The 21,381-nt window shown below is 38.0% G+C and overlaps 1 protein-coding gene across 5 annotated transcripts in view; it reads left to right on the top strand.

The window, feature by feature from the left end:
* COL14A1 (collagen type XIV alpha 1 chain) overlaps nucleotides 1-21,381 on the top strand; it is a 212,804-nt gene that overhangs the window by 76,879 nt on the left and 114,544 nt on the right. For 4 of the 5 annotated variants that reach the window (XM_058564860.1, XM_058564863.1, XM_058564861.1 and 1 more), the window contains exons 13-20: nucleotides 475-604; nucleotides 3,982-4,121; nucleotides 10,392-10,518; nucleotides 12,167-12,306; nucleotides 12,801-12,933; nucleotides 14,301-14,360; nucleotides 15,939-16,090; nucleotides 21,060-21,189. In XM_058564860.1, coding sequence (XP_058420843.1) covers nucleotides 475-604; nucleotides 3,982-4,121; nucleotides 10,392-10,518; nucleotides 12,167-12,306; nucleotides 12,801-12,933; nucleotides 14,301-14,360; nucleotides 15,939-16,090; nucleotides 21,060-21,189 — 1,012 coding nt within the window. The remainder of the gene's footprint in view (nucleotides 1-474; nucleotides 605-3,981; nucleotides 4,122-10,391; nucleotides 10,519-12,166; nucleotides 12,307-12,800; nucleotides 12,934-14,300; nucleotides 14,361-15,938; nucleotides 16,091-21,059; nucleotides 21,190-21,381) is intronic. The other variant, XM_058564862.1, reaches the window with a different exon arrangement.

Consider the following 21,381-nt stretch of genomic DNA (forward strand, 5'->3'; position numbering starts at 1 on the left):
CAGTAAAACTGGTCCAGCTCAGTCATATTTGAAACAAAAACTGGGCATCCAGCCAAGAGACTAGTTAGAATTAGCCAACTGGTGACAGATGCCCATTTGGCCCTGCCTCCAACACGCTGGCCTGGAGCTTACACTCTTTAGAGAGAACATTTCTGATTCAATTCCTCCCACACTCTTCTGGGAACCAAATATTTGACACTGTTATTCTGGCTGCAGTTGCCACTTATCCACATGTAAAGAGTTATCCTAAAACAGCACGCACGGGTACATTCAGTTTTGTATGGTTCCATAGCATCTGTTTCTAATATACGATGACAAGAAGCAATGTAAAAATGATGACCGAAGCCTGTTTGATGAAGGGGTTGTGAGGGGACAAAGTCTTATTACGTGAAGTCTCACCTTTACTCAGTTCCATTCTAATCAACATGGATAATACACATTGGCAAACGATCTGATACCATGTGTTCTTTTCAGATGAGAATTGGAGACACCCACACAGATATTGAGTTGAGTGGGTTGTTGCCCAATACGGAATACACAGTTACAGTTTATGCTATGTTTGGAGAAGAGGCCAGTGATCCCGTTACAGGACAAGAAACAACATGTGAGCAGTTCAGTCCTTCAGACGAAATACTGTAATAAAAGCCCAAATAAATGTTGGGATTCTGAATTGGAAATACTGGTTTAGGTTGAAACCTCTTAGGAGCTAATCGTAACTTAAGACAGTGTGTATTTTATTTAGGGGAAGGAAATGTATTTCTTCTAGTCTTATTATTATGAGTCATATCGATGCTAGAACTGAACTTTAGCGTCTTCTAGTTGATGCCACCAGTGCCTTTGTCTAAATCCAAATGCTAGATCAGAATACAGGGGAAAGAACACGAGCTTTGGAATCAGAGCAGCCAAGATGGGAATCCCAGCTCAAGTCATGTTGTAACTGGGTGACAATGAGCAAGTCATGTAATGTTTTGAATCTGTAGATGGAGGAACAATAATCTTACAGCATGTTGTTGATAGAAGATAAATGTAGTCGTACAGATGAAAGCACTTGGCACATAGATACCCAATATTTCTTTTTTCCCCCACTCTCATCAAAATTACCACTTTTTCCTATAAATTTTTGCTGTCCTTCTTATCTCAGACTATCATTATTATAATTAGCTTTTAAAAATTGAGTAGAAATTTTATTGGCAAGTCTAATTTTGCCTAAATGTTGAAAATTTATAATATTTTTAGGAGATGTATGTAATTATCTATTTTATTTGAAAATATGATATAAACAAAATGCTACCCTGGCATACTAACAGTGCTTTGCCACCTACTCTTAAAAATATGACTCTATTCATGTTTTGAAACATAAGAAAGCGCAGGGAGACTTGGGGTCTTGTGCATCACTCCGAGCCTTGGGAAGAGGTGAATAGCACAATTTCTGTAGATTCTACTTGGGAAACATTCATAGAAATTTAATGATAAGTAAAGAAGTTTTCTCCCACATCCAGTCTTTGTTAGTTAAGGCTATGTTGTTCTTGGTCTTCAAAGACCAATGTAATTAAAAAAAAACAAACAAAAAACTGGGAGAGCCCAAGACAGAAAAGAAATGAATCATGCCAGAAAGCATCTAATATATCACTTGACTTAAGTGAATTTTGGGACTCTGTCAGTTTGGAAGAAAAACCTTTCCAACTGCCCATCTCTCTTTCACTCAGAATACTCATTTCTTTATATTTTTAAAAAATGTGCATAACACTTTTCTGCTATTAGTAGTTGATTTTTTTTAAAAAAAAATAAAGGTCAAAAAAATGATGTTCTGGGTACATGTTCCTGAGACTGGCATTTTTATGCACTGAGGAAACCAGACATTGTTCCACCATACTGCCAAATTTAACTGATCTCCAGAAAAATTTACAGCTAAGTGTGCACAACACTTAAAATACTTATATTGCTTTTCTCTCTCCTACACTTTCTCTCCAGCCCCTGAAGTATTAAGACAGTCACTAGGTTCTACAGGCTGTTTATTGCCAAATAATCAATATGTATTGAATTAATGAAAGAAGTGGCCTTTGGTGTTAGGAAGCATCATGCTTTGTGGTGTAGAGGAGGAAGATAAATCCTCTACCCTCTGAGTCCTTCTGGCTGGGGTACGAATTAAATTGACATGAGACAGAATAACAGGAGAAAATCAAACAAAGCTTTATAACATGTATACATGGGAGAGACTCAGGAAAACTGAGCAACTTGCCAAAATGGCCGGGGCTCTCATTTTAAATACTATCTTCAGCTAAAGACAAAGGAGGATGTTGGGATTGGGGGAAGTCAGTTATGGGAGATTACCAGAAAAGCACAGTAAACAAGAGTAAGGTTATTATGCAAATTTAAGTCCTTGCCTTCTGCACTGAAACGAGTTTCTAGAGATGAGGTCATCCCCACTTCTTCCTGGTACAGAGAGGGAGATATTTTTACAGATGGAGATTTCCCTTACAAATGTAAATGTCTCTTACAAAGGGTAAATTCTACTTTTCAGAGCTTTTCCCATGTCTGCAGTTTTTAAAAGTAATAATCATCATTAGCCCAAAATAATCCTCATGCCAAAGAGACACACTTTGGGGTGGCCAATTCTGATCCCCCACCACAGCTATGGCTGATAACTGTCATTATTTATCTTCTAGGTTTTTGCTCTGCTGGCTTATCACAAGCTCTTGAATCAAGTGATCAATTGTCTGTGTTAAATTCTAACTGCTCTTTTGCTCCTAACTGTGACCTTGGCCAATTATCTCAATTTCATGATCTATATATAAGGAGGATAACTGTAACTCTATCCTTGTAGTCTAATGTAAGGATTTAATGAGATAACGTGTGTTATGTCTCAGATTCATAGAAAGCACACAATAAACCTTAACAATTGTTTTTACTATAAACCTGTAAAAGTTCATGAAACTCAAAGATTATTGACGAATTTTAATCTGTTGAATCAGAAGGGGGTCTTTGAAGAAGTGCAAAAACCTATGGAATTGATAGGGATCTATAGAAATACCAACACCTCTTTAAATATTTTTACAGCAAGAGCAAAGTGTTTGTTTTTATCTAGTCTCACAAAGCCACTGGGATTTATCCAGGGCAGGCCTCCTACTTATTGATTCAACAAATATTTATTGAGTATTTGCTATATTGGGGATAAAGCCGAGAACAAAATTAAACCAAATTCCCTAATCCTTTGGGATTACAATGTATTGGGGGAGAGAAACAGTAGACCAATATATGTGCAGTAAAAAATAAATTAATCAGGGAAGGAAGATAGGTAGCATAGAGGTAGACGGATTATTTTACATCAGGTGATCATGGAAAGGTGATTATCTTACTGAGAAGGTGACATATGTTTGGAAACCTGAATCTTAGATGACTCCAAGGTATTTGGCTTGAGCAACGGGAAGAATGGAGTTTCCAAATGCTCAGAGGGAGAGGCTGAGAGAGAAGGTTGGGAGAGGTGGCAGGAGTCAATGGTTCAGTTTTGGACAAGTTAAGTTGGAAATGCCTCATAGATACCCAAGTGGAGATGACAAATGGGCATCACCCTCATTTGACACATGGGAAATTGTGGAGCGGAGAAGTAGACGGACTTTCCCAGAATCATTTGATAGTTGAATGGAATAGCTAAGACTTAATTTCAGATATCCTGGTTTTTGATCCATTAGGTTTCTTATTTATATCAGGCTGTAATAATAACATTGATTGGAAAAGAAAGGCCCAGAAAATTTGTTTAAATCTTATTTATTTCTAAGCATGTATAATTTATTACTACTCTCCATTCTCTACAAGGAAAACTTTTTTCTTTGTTAATTTGCTAATCTTCTTTGTCGTAAGTTAGTTTCTGGGTGAAATTTTTCATATGTAAGTAGTTTAGAAGTCAAAGATGCTGTTTTTTTGTCTTTTTTGCACATATGTTATTTAAAATTTTAATTATTTTCTATTCCACTTACTGTAAAGTGCCCTTAAGTCCACCAAGAAACCTGAGAATCTCCAATGTTGGCTCTAACAGTGCTCGGTTAGCCTGGGACCCTACTTCAATAAAGATCAGTGGCTATCGAATTGTATATAACAACGCAGATGGGACTGAAATCAATGAGGTAAGCTGTGGAACATGATGTCTGTTTTCCCATGGTTGTGTGTGAGTTTTTTATGCCTCATAACCAATCATCCCAGAACATAGTGGCTTAAAACAATACCAGGTATTTATTTTCTCTCGCAATTTCCGTGGGTCAGGAATTGGGACTTAGACATGTGGTTCTGGCTTGGGGTCACTCCTGATATTGTAGCCAGATAGCAGCTGGAGTTGACATATCATAGTGGCTTCTTTATTTGCATGTCTCGTGCCTGGTCTGGGAAGACTGATCAGCTGGGAGCTGGAGCAGCTCTCTGTATTCTAAGTAGAATTTTCACATGATCCCTCCAGTGTGACAGCTTTATGGAAGCTGGACTTTTTACATGTTGGCTCAGGAGTCCCCAGACACGTGTCCAAAGAGACAGAGAGAGACACAGGGGAGCTGTGTGACCTTTAGGTAACTAAAGGTTACCTAACATCAAAAGTCACAGAATATCACCTCCACCACACTGCATTGGTGGGAGATATCACAAGCCCTTGCATAGATTCAAGATGGGGAGGAACACAGGTCCTGCCTATGGTGGGAGGCATGTGGGATGGGAGATATATGTTGATGTGGCCATCTTTGGTAAATACAATCCACTCCAGTGGACAGGGGTGGGGAAGTATATATCTTCATGGAAGTAGTAACCTAGAAATAATGCCAGTTTACCCATCTGCTTTTGAGTAAACTGGCATCTGAAAGACCCTAGTTGGAGGAGCTTAAATTGAAAATTGAATAATTCAAGTTTTGTCTGAGAAGATACTTTCAAATAACAGAACTTACTAAAACCCATGAAGATATAGTATCTTGCACTCAGTGACTACTACTCTTCAGAAATCCTTTCCTTGGAAATATGTTTTAGCAGGATAGATGGCAAAGTTATTTTTATGCCTTATCTTGGTCCAAGAAGCTAAGGCAAAGAGGGAAATATGTTGGATTACATCATTTCTATTTTCTAACCAAATAAAGCAAGTATTTTCATATGCAGAGACAAACTTTTCCTACAATTAAATCCGAGCAGTATTTTGCCAAATGCACCCCCCATGGGATGTTGGGTAACGAATGGACAAAAACTGCACATCCACTGACCGTACAGAAATATGGTTCAACATCTTTCATTAAATCTTCATAAATTCTGCGGGCAAATAATTTTGACGAAGCTGGGATCATTTGGACTATGCTTAGCTTTTGAAGGCAGGAGTCTGGAGTAGTAAAAAGATTGAAACCAAAAACACTGAGCTCTCGGTGTCTCTTTGTTATCAGTGATAAATAAACTACTTTCCCAAGGGTTGCAAATTTCACCCGTGTAGGAAGATCAGGCAGGTAATTTCAATGAGTGAGGATTGTCATTAAATGTGCAGAAGTAGTCACACCTGCAAAGAAATACACTCTCACCTGTTTTTCTTGAAACATGAGGCTAACTTGGGCTATATTTCGTATTCCCATTTTTAAGACATGGATGTAGAAGAAATTCTCTACTGAAAGTAAGACAATTCAAGACTGATGAGAAGTGACGATGAACAATGCGGTGCAGTGACAAGGATGCTAGGGTGTGGTGGGCACTAATGAGCTGGGGAGTGCCTACGTGTTCATCCAAGATGCAGCCAGTGTAGGCTCCTGCAGAGCCAGGGTCAGCTCCTGCATACTGCTGCTGCCTAGAAATCCAGCTGGGGGCTGCCGGATCTTGTGACCTCTGATCTTGTGACGAGGGATTTCTATTTTTATGCATAACTTACCAATTTAAAAATGTGGACTCATTGAACAACCAAAATAATACAACTGTATTCACCAATGAATGTTTGTTCACTGTAGAGCATCTTCCTTTGGTAATAATTTTTCATAAAACAAAAATAAACTGTCATATATATGTATATATAAGTAATATTTATAAATATAATTATAGAATTAAAAATTATTTTTATTGAGGTATAATTGACATATAACATTATATTAGTTTCAGATGTACAACATAATGATTCAATATATACATACATTGCAAAATGATCACCACGAGAGGTCTAGTGAACATCTACTTAAAAAAATTATAGCTGTTGTGGCCTCTTCTGGTATTTTACATTATTTGCCTTTATAAAGAAGGACCCCAGACTAAAATATTTGTTGAGAAATATGTGTACTTTTTTTTTGTAGTGTTTTTCAATCTTGGGGATGCTTTTGGCACTTGCTATTTCTAATTCGTCTTGTGCTGGGAAATTAGAAAAGTATATTTGGTAAAACTGAATTTAAAATGAGTAAATGGATGAAAATCTATGAATGAAAATCTTAGAAAATTTTATTTTAATAAAATGCATACACAGTGTGTGGATTTTGTAACATTTCCATTTTGACTGGGGTGTGTGTGTGTGTGTGTGTGTGTGTGTGTTCTTATTTCTTAATTCTTAACCTGTGCAATTGAGACTAGAGGTTGTGGACAAGTGTCTTTTAAGAGAAATATTACTTTACCTAATCTTGGAATATGTGATTTTAAGGGTGAGTATTCCTACCATATTTTGCTTTAACTTCTATTAATTTAAACTTTTATTTGTAGCTGATGCTACAGTTGGATTTTTAGGAAATTCTCAAAACATTCTGGAATGAACTTTAAAATGTCCCAACTAAAATCTCTCTAGTTTGTAACATGTAATTGATTGTAAAAGCTTTGCTTTCGACTCAATTTATATTTCTCTGCTTCATTTCCTCTTCTTCCTGTCTTCCCTCCTTTACTTCCTTTTCCTTCCTCTGTATCTTTTCTGCATTACCCCTCTCTCCAACTTTTTGGAGACCAAGGAAGAAAAAGAAGACAGAGTACTTAAACAACTGTCAGTAGTGGTGATAATGATGGCAGCTAACACATGTTGAGTGTTGACTCTGAGCCAGAGACTGTTCTGAGAGCTTTACAGAGAGCACCTCCTGCGATCCTTATAAAAAGTGCTGCCAAAGCATGACTTGTCAAACTAAGGACAGAAGCCATCTCAAATAGCATGTACTGTGAAAGAATTTGGGGAAGTGTGCAAACGGAGAATTAAGTGCTGCCATTTGAGTTTTATAAATGAAAGACCACAGCTTTTATGGTCTGAGAGGCAACTTGAGTTCCCAGCAGCCATGACTCAACAACAGAGCCCAGCGCGGAGACCCAGTCCCTCGTTCCTCCTCAAGGCCTCTTTCTTCATTCGTCCCAGAATTAGGGTGAAGTTAAGCTGTTAGCTAGACTGAAAAATTCTTCTCAAAAATAGTTGCATAACAATGAGATCATGGTCTTTGTTATCATTTTCTCAAATTCTTCTTCTATATCTTAAAAGTACTACCAACAAAATCAGTTCCAGAACTTAGTCTAAAACGTAATATAACATAAAAATCAATGATACCTAAAAGTTTTCATTTGATGAAATAAAATAACCAATAATTAATGCAGAAAATATGGTCTGTTCAGTATCAAATAAAATGCTTTAATAAATAAACTACATCTTTTCAACATACATATGTTATGTCTATATATATAAAAAGGGAGAAAACCTTGTGTATATGTATGAATGCTTTTTTCTCTTGGGGTACCTAAGAAAATTTGATTTTAGTTGCTTTTGTGTATGTTTGATATCTTCACAAAATTCCTATTTGTCACAGATTTGAGACTTAGAAGTCAAGGCCTAACTGTCCATTCCATTTAATAGTTTTATGGCTCCAGGAAATTTAGTTAAGGTCTTTGGGCCTCAGGTTCCTTGTTTGTAAAATAGTTATTATAAACACCTAGGGTTTGGTAGGAGGAGGAGGAGGCTAAATAAGACAATGAATGTGAAGTTACAATTCAAAACAACGGAAAGCAATATGTAAATATAGTTAAGAAAAACATATCTTGAGCTCATATTTTATATGTGGAATTGTCTTTTCTGTGAGTTTAAATAATGAAGGCATACTGTAAATCGTGTTTATGAACATAGGATTTAGAGTCTGAAACACTTGTTTTTAAGTCCTAGATACTAGTTGGTTTTCCCTTAAGCAAGTTTCCTTAACTTTTTGGAGTTTCATTTTCTCATCTTCAAAGTAGGGGTAGTAATTAGCGACCCTACAAGGTTGTATAAGGATTAAGTGAGTTAATGCATGTAAAGCATGCAGATAGTACCCAGACCAGAGTAAACACTAAACGCTAAGAATGACTGATAACATTACAGGCCCAGACTCAGAAGAAGATAATATATATTTTCAGTTAACTATTGCTATGTGAACAACATCTCAGCTTAAAATAACAACCCATGGTTATGCATCTTGGACAGGGCTCAGCAGGGACAGCTCATCTTTGCTCCATGAAGTGTCAGCTGGGGTGACTCGCACACTCATCTGAGCTTGGCTGGGCTAGAACTTCCAAGATGACTTCACTCCCATGTCTGGGGTGACGGAAAAGGCTACGATCAGCTGGCCCTCTCCAACAGCGTGACTCAGAGTTCCCAAAGGGTGAAAATGGAAACTCCTTTCCCCAGGGTTCACACTCTTTTTTTTGAACCGAAGTTGATTCCTTAGAGATGTATTTGGTTTCTGGATTGGCTCTTAGTTTAGGTGAGCCCTTTATTATCTCTTTTAAAAAGGCTCTTTGGTACCTCCATCTTAATTTTCATTTATTATTCTATTCACTCAAAAAAAATATACAATTCAACATACAGTGATGAAGAAGCTAAACAAAGTCCTGCCCTCAAGGGCCTTGCACTCTGTGCAGGAGATCAACAATGAGCAGGTACATCAGGAAATAAAGTAATTTCAGGCTGTGATTGGTGCTAGGGAGGAAACAAACAAGGGCAGTGTTAAAGATTAACCCTACTGAGATAGTTGAAAAGAGAAACCCCCTCTGAGGAGATGAAATTTAAGCACAGACCTGACAGATGAGGAAGGCCTAATTTTGAAAAGAGCTAGGGAAATAGGGTCCTAGGCAGAATGAATTGCATGTGCAAAGGCCCTGAGGTGGGAAAGACATGGACCTGATGGAAGGTCAGTGTGGCTGGAGCCCAGCGGGCGATTGGGAGTATGGCATAAAAAAGGAGCAGTGCTCCAGATTATGCAAGGCTAAGAGGTCATTGCAATGTGCTTGGTTTTGATTTGGAAGGCAATAGATGGCTAATACAGGTTTTAAATAGGAAAGTGATGCATTGTATATTTTGGTAAAGGTTACTTTGACTGTCGTGAACAAATATATACAGTGAGCTTAGTCACTTTCCTCTTATCCCCAGGTAGCATCAAGATTACTCATCGATAGTATTGTAAATAACGGATTTAATTGATATTGCTCCAAAATGTCTCTTGAAAACATTTTAAATGAGATCTTTTTTGGCAGAGTCTGCTCTCAGATAAATAGGTACATTTCTTCAATTCCCTAGAGTATCACCAGAGCTAGCATGCTTCATTATAAGTACTTGCCTTATAGGGATTTTGTGAGGGTTCATTGAGACAATGTGTGTACAATGTATGTATGCAGGTGGGGGCACCATTTGCTTGGTCTACAATATGTCCCCTGTGCTACGTAGCTCAGCGGCCCAACACCCACCCTGTCAATGCTAAAGCTGTGTCTATTCTTTTTCTTACACTGAGGATGACTTTGCTCAGAGCTCTGTCTTCTAATCATGCCCTCATCTCTTACTTTATGGTTTCTTTTGTCAAGGTCCGTTCTTTGTTGTTCCTTTTTCTAATTTTTCCCTTTCCTTACACCCTCAGCCCTTATCTTCAGGGCTCCATCCCTTATGTGCCCTAAAGAGGTTGGTATATATTTTTCCCAAATATGTCTCTCTAAGTGGAAGATAAAGGAATATTTCAAATATTGACTCTTATCTGTAATATGACTATTCCCTGATTCTTCTCCTGCGTGATTGCTCACCTGTGCAACTCTTAGAGGAGTTATTGTGTATACTTAATCACAGAGTCAGCAGAGCCCAGGCAGTGAAACCAAAAACCAGCCTCTCCAGAAGATCAGGCTGGAAACGTTATATTTATTTATATTAGCATCGTAAATTGTCTGCGCTTTACTCTCTATTTTTAATGAATGGAAATAATATTGGTTGCAAAGATGTCCTGAGAATTAACTACTAGGTAATCTATTTGACAGTATAAGATTAGAAATGTGTATATATAAACTGACTGATTTAATAGTTCAATCATTTTTGCAGTATTTATAGCTCTACTGCCAGCCAAGTGAACTACAGACAATAATAAAATGATTTCTGTTTCCTGTACTTAGAGAACATCTGATACAGCTATTATGCATTCTCTCTTTTGCAGGTTGAAGTCGATCCTATTACTACATTCCCTCTGAAAGGCTTGACGCCCCTCACAGAGTATACTGTTGCCATCTTCTCCATCTATGATGAAGGGCAGTCAGAACCTCTGACAGGAATTTTCACCACGGGTAAGTCTTATTACAGTTTGAAAAGTTTCCAAGAGAAACTATAGAGAAACCAGAAGCCAGAGCAGCTTCTTCCATGGTGATTTTCAAGAGACTATATTTTAATTTTTGTTTATTTTATGTTATTAACAAATGAACAATTGGGTGACTAGAATGTGTACTGGCTAATGATTTTCTTTTTTTTTTTAATAATTTTATTTATTTATTTTTCCCCCCAAAGTCCCAGTAGATAGTTGTATGTCATAGCTGCACATCCTTCCAGTTGCTGTATGTGGGACGCGGCCCCAGCATGGCCAGAGAAGCGGTGCGGCGGTGCGCGCCCAGGGTCCCAACCCGGGCCTCCAGCAGTGGAGCGCGCGCACTTAACCGCCAAGCCACGGGGCCGGCCCTGGCTAATGATTTTCTATCAAAGCAAAGGAAAGAGTAAAAAGACCATCTAAATTCAAAAGATCTCAGTTAAATATAAGTGTACATACCTTATTTTCTTCCTATTAACATACCATTTCTTTTGTCCTATCTATGTAGAATTTTCACATCTTTCTTCCATTCATATGTGTGTATGTTGAGTTGAGCTTCCCAAATTGCTGATATCAACAGTTCTTGACCTACAAAAATGACAGTTTCATACTATTGAACGTAATACATCAATCTATAGCCAATAATGTGTTTCATGCAGCCTGAAGTACTAATAGAATAATATGGGATATTTTAAATACCAAAATTTAAAATAAGGCATGAATACGTTATTTTCCTTTTCCCTATATGCCTTGTAGTCACTCAATAAATTTAAAACTTTTTGCCTCTTGGTGGCAACAATTCTATTGTTTGCTTTCTAAACCCGTCATTGATTGCACTTGGAAACAAATTTAGTGCTATATTAAGGAGATGAGAAGGTAATTTGGAAAGAAATGAGAAATAAGCTAGATTGAAAAATAATGTTCAAGAAAAAATTTCAGTAATTTCATAAAATCTCCTGAGGACTTACTCTAGTTGGAATTCTCATGGTGTGTTGTCAAAGAGTTTAAAATCCCTGATTTAAAATAATAAAAATCAATGAACTGACAATTCGTTTTGGGTGTAGTTGGATGTTATGCTTTCTGTTGTATTTCCAAAAAGTGTGTAAGGCATGAAATAGTGAAAGATCTGATAAATTATATTTCACTTCTGATGGCAGCCATATGTACAAGTTAAAAGGATGAAGGTTGTTCTCTAGGATTTAACTTATTACTAGACATACAAGCAAATAGAGCTACAAGGGACATTTCTCAGTCATCTAGGGCACCATTTTGTTAATTTCCTCAAAATACTTGGAAAATATTATCTTTGTAAAATAATGAATATGGCACTCTTATTTCTTATAGTTAATGAAAGGAGCCAAATAGAGAACCTAACAGTTCTGGAAATTACTGGAAAATTTAAAAATCTGTTGTATCCATGGTCTTCTTAATTTATGCTGTGGGTAAATGCTGGAAATAGAGATGTAAGGCTATACTGGACTGATCAATGCTGCTTTCTGCCTTCCATCTGCTTTCCTCAAGCAAGGAATTCCTCAGAGAATGTTCTCTTCCTTTGGCTGGCCCTGGGAGCTGCTTGAGTTTTGGTGTTCTTGCTTTCTCAGATCCCTAACAAAATCTCCTCCCTTGGCTTACAGAGGATGTTCCAGTCCAGCAATACTTGGAAATTGATGAGGTGACGACAGATAGTTTTAGAGTGACCTGGCATCCCCTTTCAGCTGATGAAGGGCAACACAAGTTGATGTGGATTCCAGTCTATGGTGGGAGGGCTGAAGAGGTGAGTTGTCTGAAACAGACTGAAAGTTAATCCAGAGCATTTATCTGGAAGTGAATACGCACTGCTGCATTTGTGTTGGTCTTCGCTTTAAAATAGATTGAGGATCCCAGAAGTAATTGATATTTTGCATGGCATGGAGTTTTATAAATGTCAAAGCATATGATTTTTCTAAGATTAAAATACATTGTTGCTAGGGCTTTAGTTATATATTTGATATATTTTCAGATTCTTTGACTTTCATAAGTGATATTTAATAAAACTTCAAAATGCCACTTTTGCATTTATCCAACAGTTTTATTTGCTAAGGGAGTTGAAAGGAATAAAGTCTCTGGTTTAACTTTAAAACTGATTCCAACAGCCTGGGAGTTCTTTATGCTTAGTTGCTTCTTGCTTACACTCAGGACAACATTTTTCATTTTCATTATTTTTTCTTAACTTTCTTTTTCCTCTATTATTCAAGCAAACCCAGTTACTAAGCACCAAATACTTTTCAGATTGTCCTGTTAGAAGACCAAGACTCATATGTTGTTGAAGGCCTGGAGTCTGGCACTGAATATGAAGTGTCACTGTTGGCGGTACTGGATGATGGAAGCGAGAGTGAAGTGGTGACTGCTGTTGGGACCACACGTAAGTCTTGTTCTGGCCAAGATGGACTTCATGAGCTCCCACCATCCATTCTGACACCCTCTTCACCCCACTAAGTTCCCTCGCCATCAGCCTTATCTCAAGCTACAGAGGCTTCAATTTCTCTTTGTCCCCCAGAATACATTATATAACTTCACCTTTAATGAAACTGGTATATGAAGCATTTTAGAATCCTAAGCTATTATCATCATGAAGGCAGGGACCATATCTTTCTTGTTCGCCATTATATCCCCAGCACTTAGCACAGTACTTGGCATATTTTAACTGCACAGTAAATACCTATTGAGTGGATGGATGGATCAATGGATGGATCAATGGATGGATGGAGGGATTAAATAATTTATAAATGAATAAGTGAGCAAACAAATAAACCTAGGGCTAACATGTCCAAGAGTTTCTGGAATTTCCCAAGTTGATCTTGATTCCAAGAATCTTGTACAAAATTCACTCACTGATTCATTCATCCCTTCATTTTTTAAATATGAGGTATTAACCATATATTAAATTGTCTTTGTATTCCCTGGAATCAGATTCTGAGACAGAAAATTGCATCCAGAAGGTTTATTGAAGAGTGTAGTTGGGAAATAGATCTGTAAGGAAGTAAGGATGGCTGGATGGGGCAGAGGGAGAAGCTAAAACTGAACCCTCCGCTAATTCTGTTAGGAGTTCTGGGCCTGGGATGACCCTTCTGATGTGTCCCAAATTGAGTCAAAGGGGCTGGGCCTTTGTATCCCTTAATCCCCAGTCATTGGAGGTGGGCCATCCCCTGACAGAGTCTGTGACCTCAGGCAAGGCAATTCCCAGAGCTCTGAGCCATGGGCAGCCACTATTCTAGAAGCTGGTGGCTGAGTGTGTTGACCCTGAAGAGGGGATCTGGGTCGAGCACCACACAGCCGCTCCATTCCACTGATTGCCTAGGGTGGATATAAGAAAGGGAAGATGCACTTCTTATGCAAGCATATTGCCTTCCTTGGTGGTCTTGTTTGGCAGCCCTTTCACGACTTGATCTACAGCACTGTTTAATTTCTTTTAATTATCACAGTTATGCCTCATTTCAAAGTAACTGGGAGGTTTCACAATTTTATAGGTGTAATTCAAATGTTTATGTGAAGTCTGGCATCTCTGATTAGAAACTTTAGGTTCTTTGGGTTTCAGTTTCCCTACCTGCGGAATAGATATAAAGTCTGATTACTCCTCACTTCTTCGGTCTTGCGACCATAGTCAAGGTTGTTGTGAGAAGCAAGTGAGGTAATATAGGTGAAATTTTCTTTGAAAACTATAAAATGCTATACACAAATGTATAGAATTATTATTGTGACAAAATTTTTAAGTAACGAATATTTTTTTAGTTGACAGTTTTTGGACAGAACCAGCCACGACTATAGCACCTACCAGACCTGTGACTTCAGGTAAGGACAAATCGAAGCCCATTTACCCATAAGCAAAGTTTGATTTAAACAGAAATTATGTTATCCTAGTTTTGTTTATTTTAAATTATTAATTATGAACAGGGCATGCCAGTTCACATTTCACTCCTTTCAGAACCTCCCAACATCTTCCTATCCCTAAATGCCAATTGGTCTTCTAGTCTACTAGTCACTGGTACCTCTCTCTACCTTTTCCATCTTTGTTTTCATCAGAGGATGTCAGCATAGCAGCCCCCAAGATCTCTGCCCTCCTCTTCATCTTGATGACTTCACCTGTTGCTCTCTGTTGAGAATTATTCGTATTACTGTTTCCTTGCATCTCTGTGGGTAACTGAGACGTGGATGGTCTATTGTTCTTCCTACATCAGCTGTGTTCTCTCTCAGAGTAACTTTCCCCTCCATTATAATACACCTCCCAACTAGCTGTCAGAGTCAAGTAGGTAAAACATAAGTTTGACAATGTCATTTATTTTCCTACCTAAAACCCTCCAGTGGCTCTCCATTACCCATTCTTTCATTCATTATTCACTGATTCATTCATTTTTCAGTTAATCTTTATGAAGCCCTTCTTTGCACCCCAAAATCTCTTTATCATAGTATTCGAGATCCTTCCTAATTAGATTCTGCTTCCCTTCCTGGCCTCAACCATATTTTTCATGCTTTCTTTATCCCTCCTGCCATCTGGAACTCCTACTCCTGAAGGTGAGAAATTGCCTCCTGTTCCCACTGCCTGGTACCCTCCCCCAATTTTGCTTGGTGAATGCCACCCTCCTACCTACTATGTGACATTTTTATTATTTTTGTCAAAGTAAATCACTATATATCTCAAAGGCCTAACACAGTCTGACATACAGGAAAAGCGCAATGAATGTTTGTTGAATGAATGAATAAATGAATAAAGAAAGAGTCAGTGGAGATGGACAGAATGAAAAGAAGTTAGCACAGAAGGGAGAAGAAAAAAAATGGGACAAATGAGGGAGCAGGTACCTTGTGAGATGAGAAGGAATGTGCCAGAGAACACCAGTGAAGGATTGGACAGATATCAGAGGAAGGATAATATCTGTGTGGGCTGATGGATAGAGGCACCCATGGGGAGAGATGTGTGCTTTGAGTGACAAGTGTTAAAACAGAAATGGGGGAGCAGGTGAGTGGGAAGTGTGTTGGTTGCTGGATTGCACACTGAAGCTTACGACATCCAGCCCATTATGTCCACTTCTCCAACTCAGGGCTAGGTGAAGTTCTCATGATCATTTGGGCTCCCCTTCGGGTTTCCTAGTTCAAGGGCTTCTCCCTAGTTCCTCTTACCAGCGTATATACAGAGCTGATAGTTTTAAGGTGTCCACGGTCTCACCTTGTAAGCATCTCTGAAACCTATTTTTGTTTGTTACCTGTAAGTATCATGGCCCCCGCCTTAACCACTAAAGCTGAGTTGTTCTTGCTTCACGTGGGTCTACACTAGAGAAATACATTAAATGATACTTGTTGCCCTGTCCACAAATGGTCTCATTTTGGAATATGGTGGGTTAAATGTTCTTTAATCCTTGGTCGTGTTTATTCCAGTTTTCCGGACAGGAATCAGAAACCTGGTTGTAGATGATGAAACCACTTCTAGCCTGCGGGTCAAATGGGACATTTCAGACAGCAGTGTGCAGCAGTTCAGGGTGACCTACCTGACTGCTCAAGGGGACCCTGCGGAAGAAGTGGTAGGAATGGTCTGTATACACATAGCTCACCAGAAACTCCACGGAGTTTCCTGACTGACAGAGCTAACGAGGCTATCTCTAGATTAATGCAAGCTTAACTGCTCATTTCTTGGTGACTCCAGAAACTAATCATTTCTTGGTGATCTCCAGAAACTAATGTTTTTGCTTAATTCAAACTAACTGCTGGTTTCTCCGTGACCTTTCTGTCTCAGGATCTTTCTCCACATACAACCTGCTTCAAATTGATAAAGCTTCTGAACCTTGTTTCCCATGTTCCTCTCCTGCCTTGACAACTTGTTAAAGCACCAAGGCTGGGTCATAAATAGTCTGTTATACACTTGTCTCTGTATATATATATGTATATATATATAAAATTTTGATATATGAACTTTTTAATTTATATATATTAAATTTTTTGCCCTTAGGAATCTGATTAAACATTTTTAAGCAAAGCATACATGAAAGGTCTTCTTTATGTAGTTGAATTGTTCGTAATAAAGTGCCATCCATTAACAAATAGGTATAGTTTTCACTGACATCAACTCATTTTGAGCAGATTTATAGTCATTTCTAATTTATCCTTAATCGTGAGTGTCTCCCTTAGGGGATTTAGATTTTTATATGTTGGGTTTTCTTTAATTTGTTTCATCTGTGTTTTTCTATATTGGAAATCTAGGTACATTCTTAATCATGGCCTTCCCATGTTTTCTTAATTTACAAGTTATCATTTCTTTTAGTCTAGAACCTGAAAATTATTCCCTAGACATGCTTCCCACCAGACCAGATAACTCCAGCCAAAAGAAATTTTTTTTTTTTTAGTCATGGAATATGCTTTATTTAGCCTCATTACTTGCATTTCTTGTCTGCTGCATTATTTTTGGGACACTCGATGAGAGAAGTCTCCAAATTCATTATTGCTCAAGAATAACATTTATTATCCTTTCTTCCTCTTCCTTACTTATAGAGCTTTTGATGGAAAATTATTTTTATTTATGTGCTTATGTAAACAATTATTTGAGCCCAAAATTCTCTCGGGAAAGTACTTTATTTCAGGCTGATAGAGGAATTGTTACAGAACACAATGATAACCCTGAGGATAGCCATGCCCACTGTGAGTAGCCAGAAGGTCCATGAAATTGGTCTGGGAGTAGTTTTAGAAAGTTGATGGACACTTAAACAAAATAGATTGGACTATAAATTCACTCAGACCATACATTTCAAGTGATCCATGATTGGAAAATTCAAAAAGATTAAAATTGTGCTTAGGAATGCTCACTAAAGATATAATTTGAATGCCTCATTTTTCCCTGTTATTGTCCTCGTATTTTAATTTAGTTCCTAAAAATGAGACCCTTAAAACCTACCAGAAGGAGACTTTTATTTTTTGGTTTTTGTTTCTCCTCTTTCCAAGAAACACATTCAACTTCTTGCTAAATTATTCCTGCAAATTTGGAAAGAGTAACAATTTAATCTCATGCATGCACTTGTACACTATGCAAGGTAAAATAATAATAATATTTACTTTGGGTTGTCTCTAGACAATTTTCCCCTTGCTAGTTTCTTTCATTTCACACTGTTTATTTTGAAACACTTGGACACCTAGATGAAGGGAAAAAAGATCAAAAGTCTTAAACACACATGTGCCCCAGTTAAATAAACCGTTAATAAAAATGAAAAATATTGACAAATTTGGTGGTGATTATTTACCATGCAGAAGTGTTTTTGCTATCCAGAACAAAGTACTGTAGAATTCTTTAAATATCAGGCTCCACTAGTGAATTCCAATTAAAGTTGGATTTGTGCACACAATTTACAGGCATGTTTTCAACTGAGGATTGATTGAGAATTTATAGCTCAGTGTTTTATGAAGTATTACTGCTACATAAATGTAGTGTATTATTATTGGAGACAGAAAGTGGGGTGCATCTCAATTTAGATTATAAAACCAAGGTAGGACAGGCGGTTGTAGACCTATATCAAAATCCAAGAGTCTTGAACTTCCAAACACCAAATGAGTATCTTAAAATAATGATGCATAGCAGAGAAAGACAGATGGCTGAAACATATTACAAAAGTGGGAAAGGAAAAGTGTCCAGATAAGAGAAATGCCTCTTACCATCTTTCCTAATTTTCCTTACCTATAAAAACTGATTAAATTTACATGAAGAGATAAGTTGGAGAATAGTGTACATATATAAGATTGTAAACCAAAGTTAAGCTTTCAAATATGTAAAACAAGGGGAATTAAATTTTCTTTTCCAATTGAGATAAGAGAAATAATTATATATTTTCTAGGCATAATCAAATCAACCAAATATTTCCAATAAAAATCCTTTGAACTCTTAGAAAGGAAAACCACCTGTCAAATATTTCATAAGGATTGACTTTCAACTCTGCTCTGAAATATGGAGGAGTGACAATGACATTGCCCTGGATTTTGCTGTCAGGATAGGGAGGTCTCACACTTCTTTATTTGTGAAATGTTGATCAGGATTTCAGACTTTTCTAAAGCCTAGATGTCAAAATCCATAACCATCACCTGAATTCCAAGTTGCAGGAAATTTTCTAGAGCAGAGATACTTACAGGACGGCTTAGTCTCCTACAAAGTAAGGTCAGGTATGAAGATTAAGCTTTTAGAAACATTTATAGCAAGGTACATTGCTGCAGCATCAAAGAACATGCTAGTTTTTTCTAGTAATTTTGTTTTATTATATTTTATAAAAATATTGATCTTCAATGGATTGGAATTAAAACAACAGCACCAACACCACCTAGTCCTTCCCTACAGATAGCATGAGAATCTCTTTGTAGAAACAGAACTTTGTAAGACGAGAACACAGTGAAATGCAGGGAATCCTCTTTCTATTGAGGGAACAGCTTGCTGGATAGGATCCAGGCTGTTCTGAAGAGCTTTGGGCAATATGGAGCCAGACATAAAGACGGATTTCTGAAAAAATTAAAAACATGAAACTCACTGGTTAGATCTGCATCTCATTTAACCATAAGCATCTTTTATAGAGTTGTTTTATAAACAAAACCACCGTCTGCTACCACCTGTAGCATCTGTTTTTAGTAGTAGCCCATCTTTACCTTGCTTTGTGCAAACCAGAAGAGGCCAAGTGGAAGAACTTTGCATACCCCAGAGGAGATTTACATTTGATTCTTGGGAATGAATATCATTAGGGTAAAGAGATCCAGGTGGTGCCATTCTGCGGCGTAGAGGACAGTGGTTAAAGAGAGGCTCAGGCCAGATAGCCAGAATTTCAGTATGGCTCCTTTACTCAATGGCTGTGTGGGCCTCAGTTTCTCCATCTGTAAAATGAGTGTAATGATATCCTTACCTCAAAGAGTTGTGGTGAAAATTAAATGAATTATTATATTAGAAACTGGGGAAGCACCTGGCACATACTAATCGCTAGGTAAATGATGGCTGTTATCATAAACCGCAGCAACTACTTCCTGGCAAGCTAAATGAGTCCTCCAAAATGGCCCCATTGCTATTCAGTATTCCACAGGCTAAATTTGATTGGTTCCAAGGCCATGCATTTCTCAGTTTGAGAGATGACCTTGTTTAAGGAATATCAACAAGGGTGGTTTGCTAAACAGATGGCTTGGAATGAATGCCCAGGCTCTGTGCTCCAGAGGAGTTATATTTAAAGAAATGCCCTGAAGGAAGCTACATTGATGGGGTAACACAAGTCAGAGCAACCACAATTCTTCCTTTACATGTCCTTAATGCCAGGGTTATCTAACTCATTCTAGAATAAAGCAGAGCTCCTTTTAAAAAATCTCCCTCCCAGGACCACATCAATACAACCTTGTATATTTCAATGTCCCTTTCACATGAGGAACAAAATCATATTAATCCAATATATAAACACTTAATTCAGACTCCTTGTTTTTCATATATTAAAAAAGAATATTGCTTTTAGAGCTTAGTAATATCTTAGCAACAGTTGCTTCTGGGTTCAAGTTGAGGCTTTCTAGGGCTTATTCCATGATTTATAGGTTCCTTCTCTCATCCAGAAGTAGACAGCACAGCCCTTTGCCTGCTGGCATTTTACCCGGCCTTTGAATCAAAAAGCATCTCCAGCTGTCCTGGTCTTATGACTCCCTCAAACCTATTTGGGTCAGTTCTTACATCCTAGCATTTTTCCAGCCGTGATTAAGTTCCTTAAATGGCCCAGAGATGTGCCAGCATCTAACTGCTTGAGCGCAGGCAGAAAGTTCTGTGGTTTTAGCATTGAGAACACATGGCTTTTCTGGTGCGTGTATTCTTTTAGGGATGCCAGAATTTGCACTATTGAGCCACAGTTCACATGGCACTGATGCTTGTGTGGGGTCAACCCCACCGCTGCATTTCATTTCTTGCAGCCTTTAGAAACAGGGCAATTTCAGATTGAAGAACACATCTCCTTTCAGAAGTAAAAGAGCTGCAACATTTTTTAGTATTAATGGCAAATATGTTTCAATCTGGAAAACTTGGATTTAATGTGTGGTTCTGTTGTTCTTGGCTGGCATCCCTCCTTTTCTAAAATGCTGGGATTAGATTTATCTCTGAAAGGGCAAAGAACGGAAGGCTGCATTTTCAAGAGGACATTTAAGTAGAATCAAAAATGGTAAGCAGGCTGGGTTATAGAATGAACACTTGTAAGCTATAAACACCTGCTTTTCAAATAGATGGTTATTCTTACTTCTGGAGACTTTCCAAATGCTGAAAAGATGTTGAGAGAAGACCATTCCTCAGAGCCTAAGAGCTTCGAATTTAAACCTTCTGCATTAGTGATTATAAATTAAGGGTGGCTGAGGGGAATTTCAGAGAGCAATATTTTTGCATGAATGCCTTTTTTTCCCCTCACTCTCCAAGCACATCTCCTTGCTTCTGATTACTTCAGAGTGCCTACAGTCCTGCTCCATTAGTGGACCAACGGGAACAGAGGTCTTTCTAAGACCAGGGTCCTTTGCTTTTCTGTTTAGGTTATGGTGCCTGGAAGCCAGAACGATCTCCTTCTGAAGAGCCTGCTTTCCAATACTGAATACAAGGTCACGGTGACCCCCATTTACGATGACGGAGAAGGTGTTAGTGTCTCTGCGCCTGGAAAAACCTGTGAGTGAAGCTTTCTCCCTGTGGATACTGACTGACTAACTGAAAATGCTAATGCTCTGTAATGTACCCTGATAGCCACAGTGTAGTGTGGTGAAAAGAGCAAAAGAGATTTGGACACAGAAAATCTGTGTTTGAGTTCTGTCTTCACACATTCAAGCTGTGTGACTTTGGGCAAGTTGCTGAACTGCTCTG

This window comes from Diceros bicornis, chromosome 21, assembly GCF_020826845.1.
Source record: "Diceros bicornis minor isolate mBicDic1 chromosome 21, mDicBic1.mat.cur, whole genome shotgun sequence".
In the NCBI taxonomy this organism is placed as follows: Eukaryota; Metazoa; Chordata; class Mammalia; order Perissodactyla; family Rhinocerotidae; genus Diceros; species Diceros bicornis.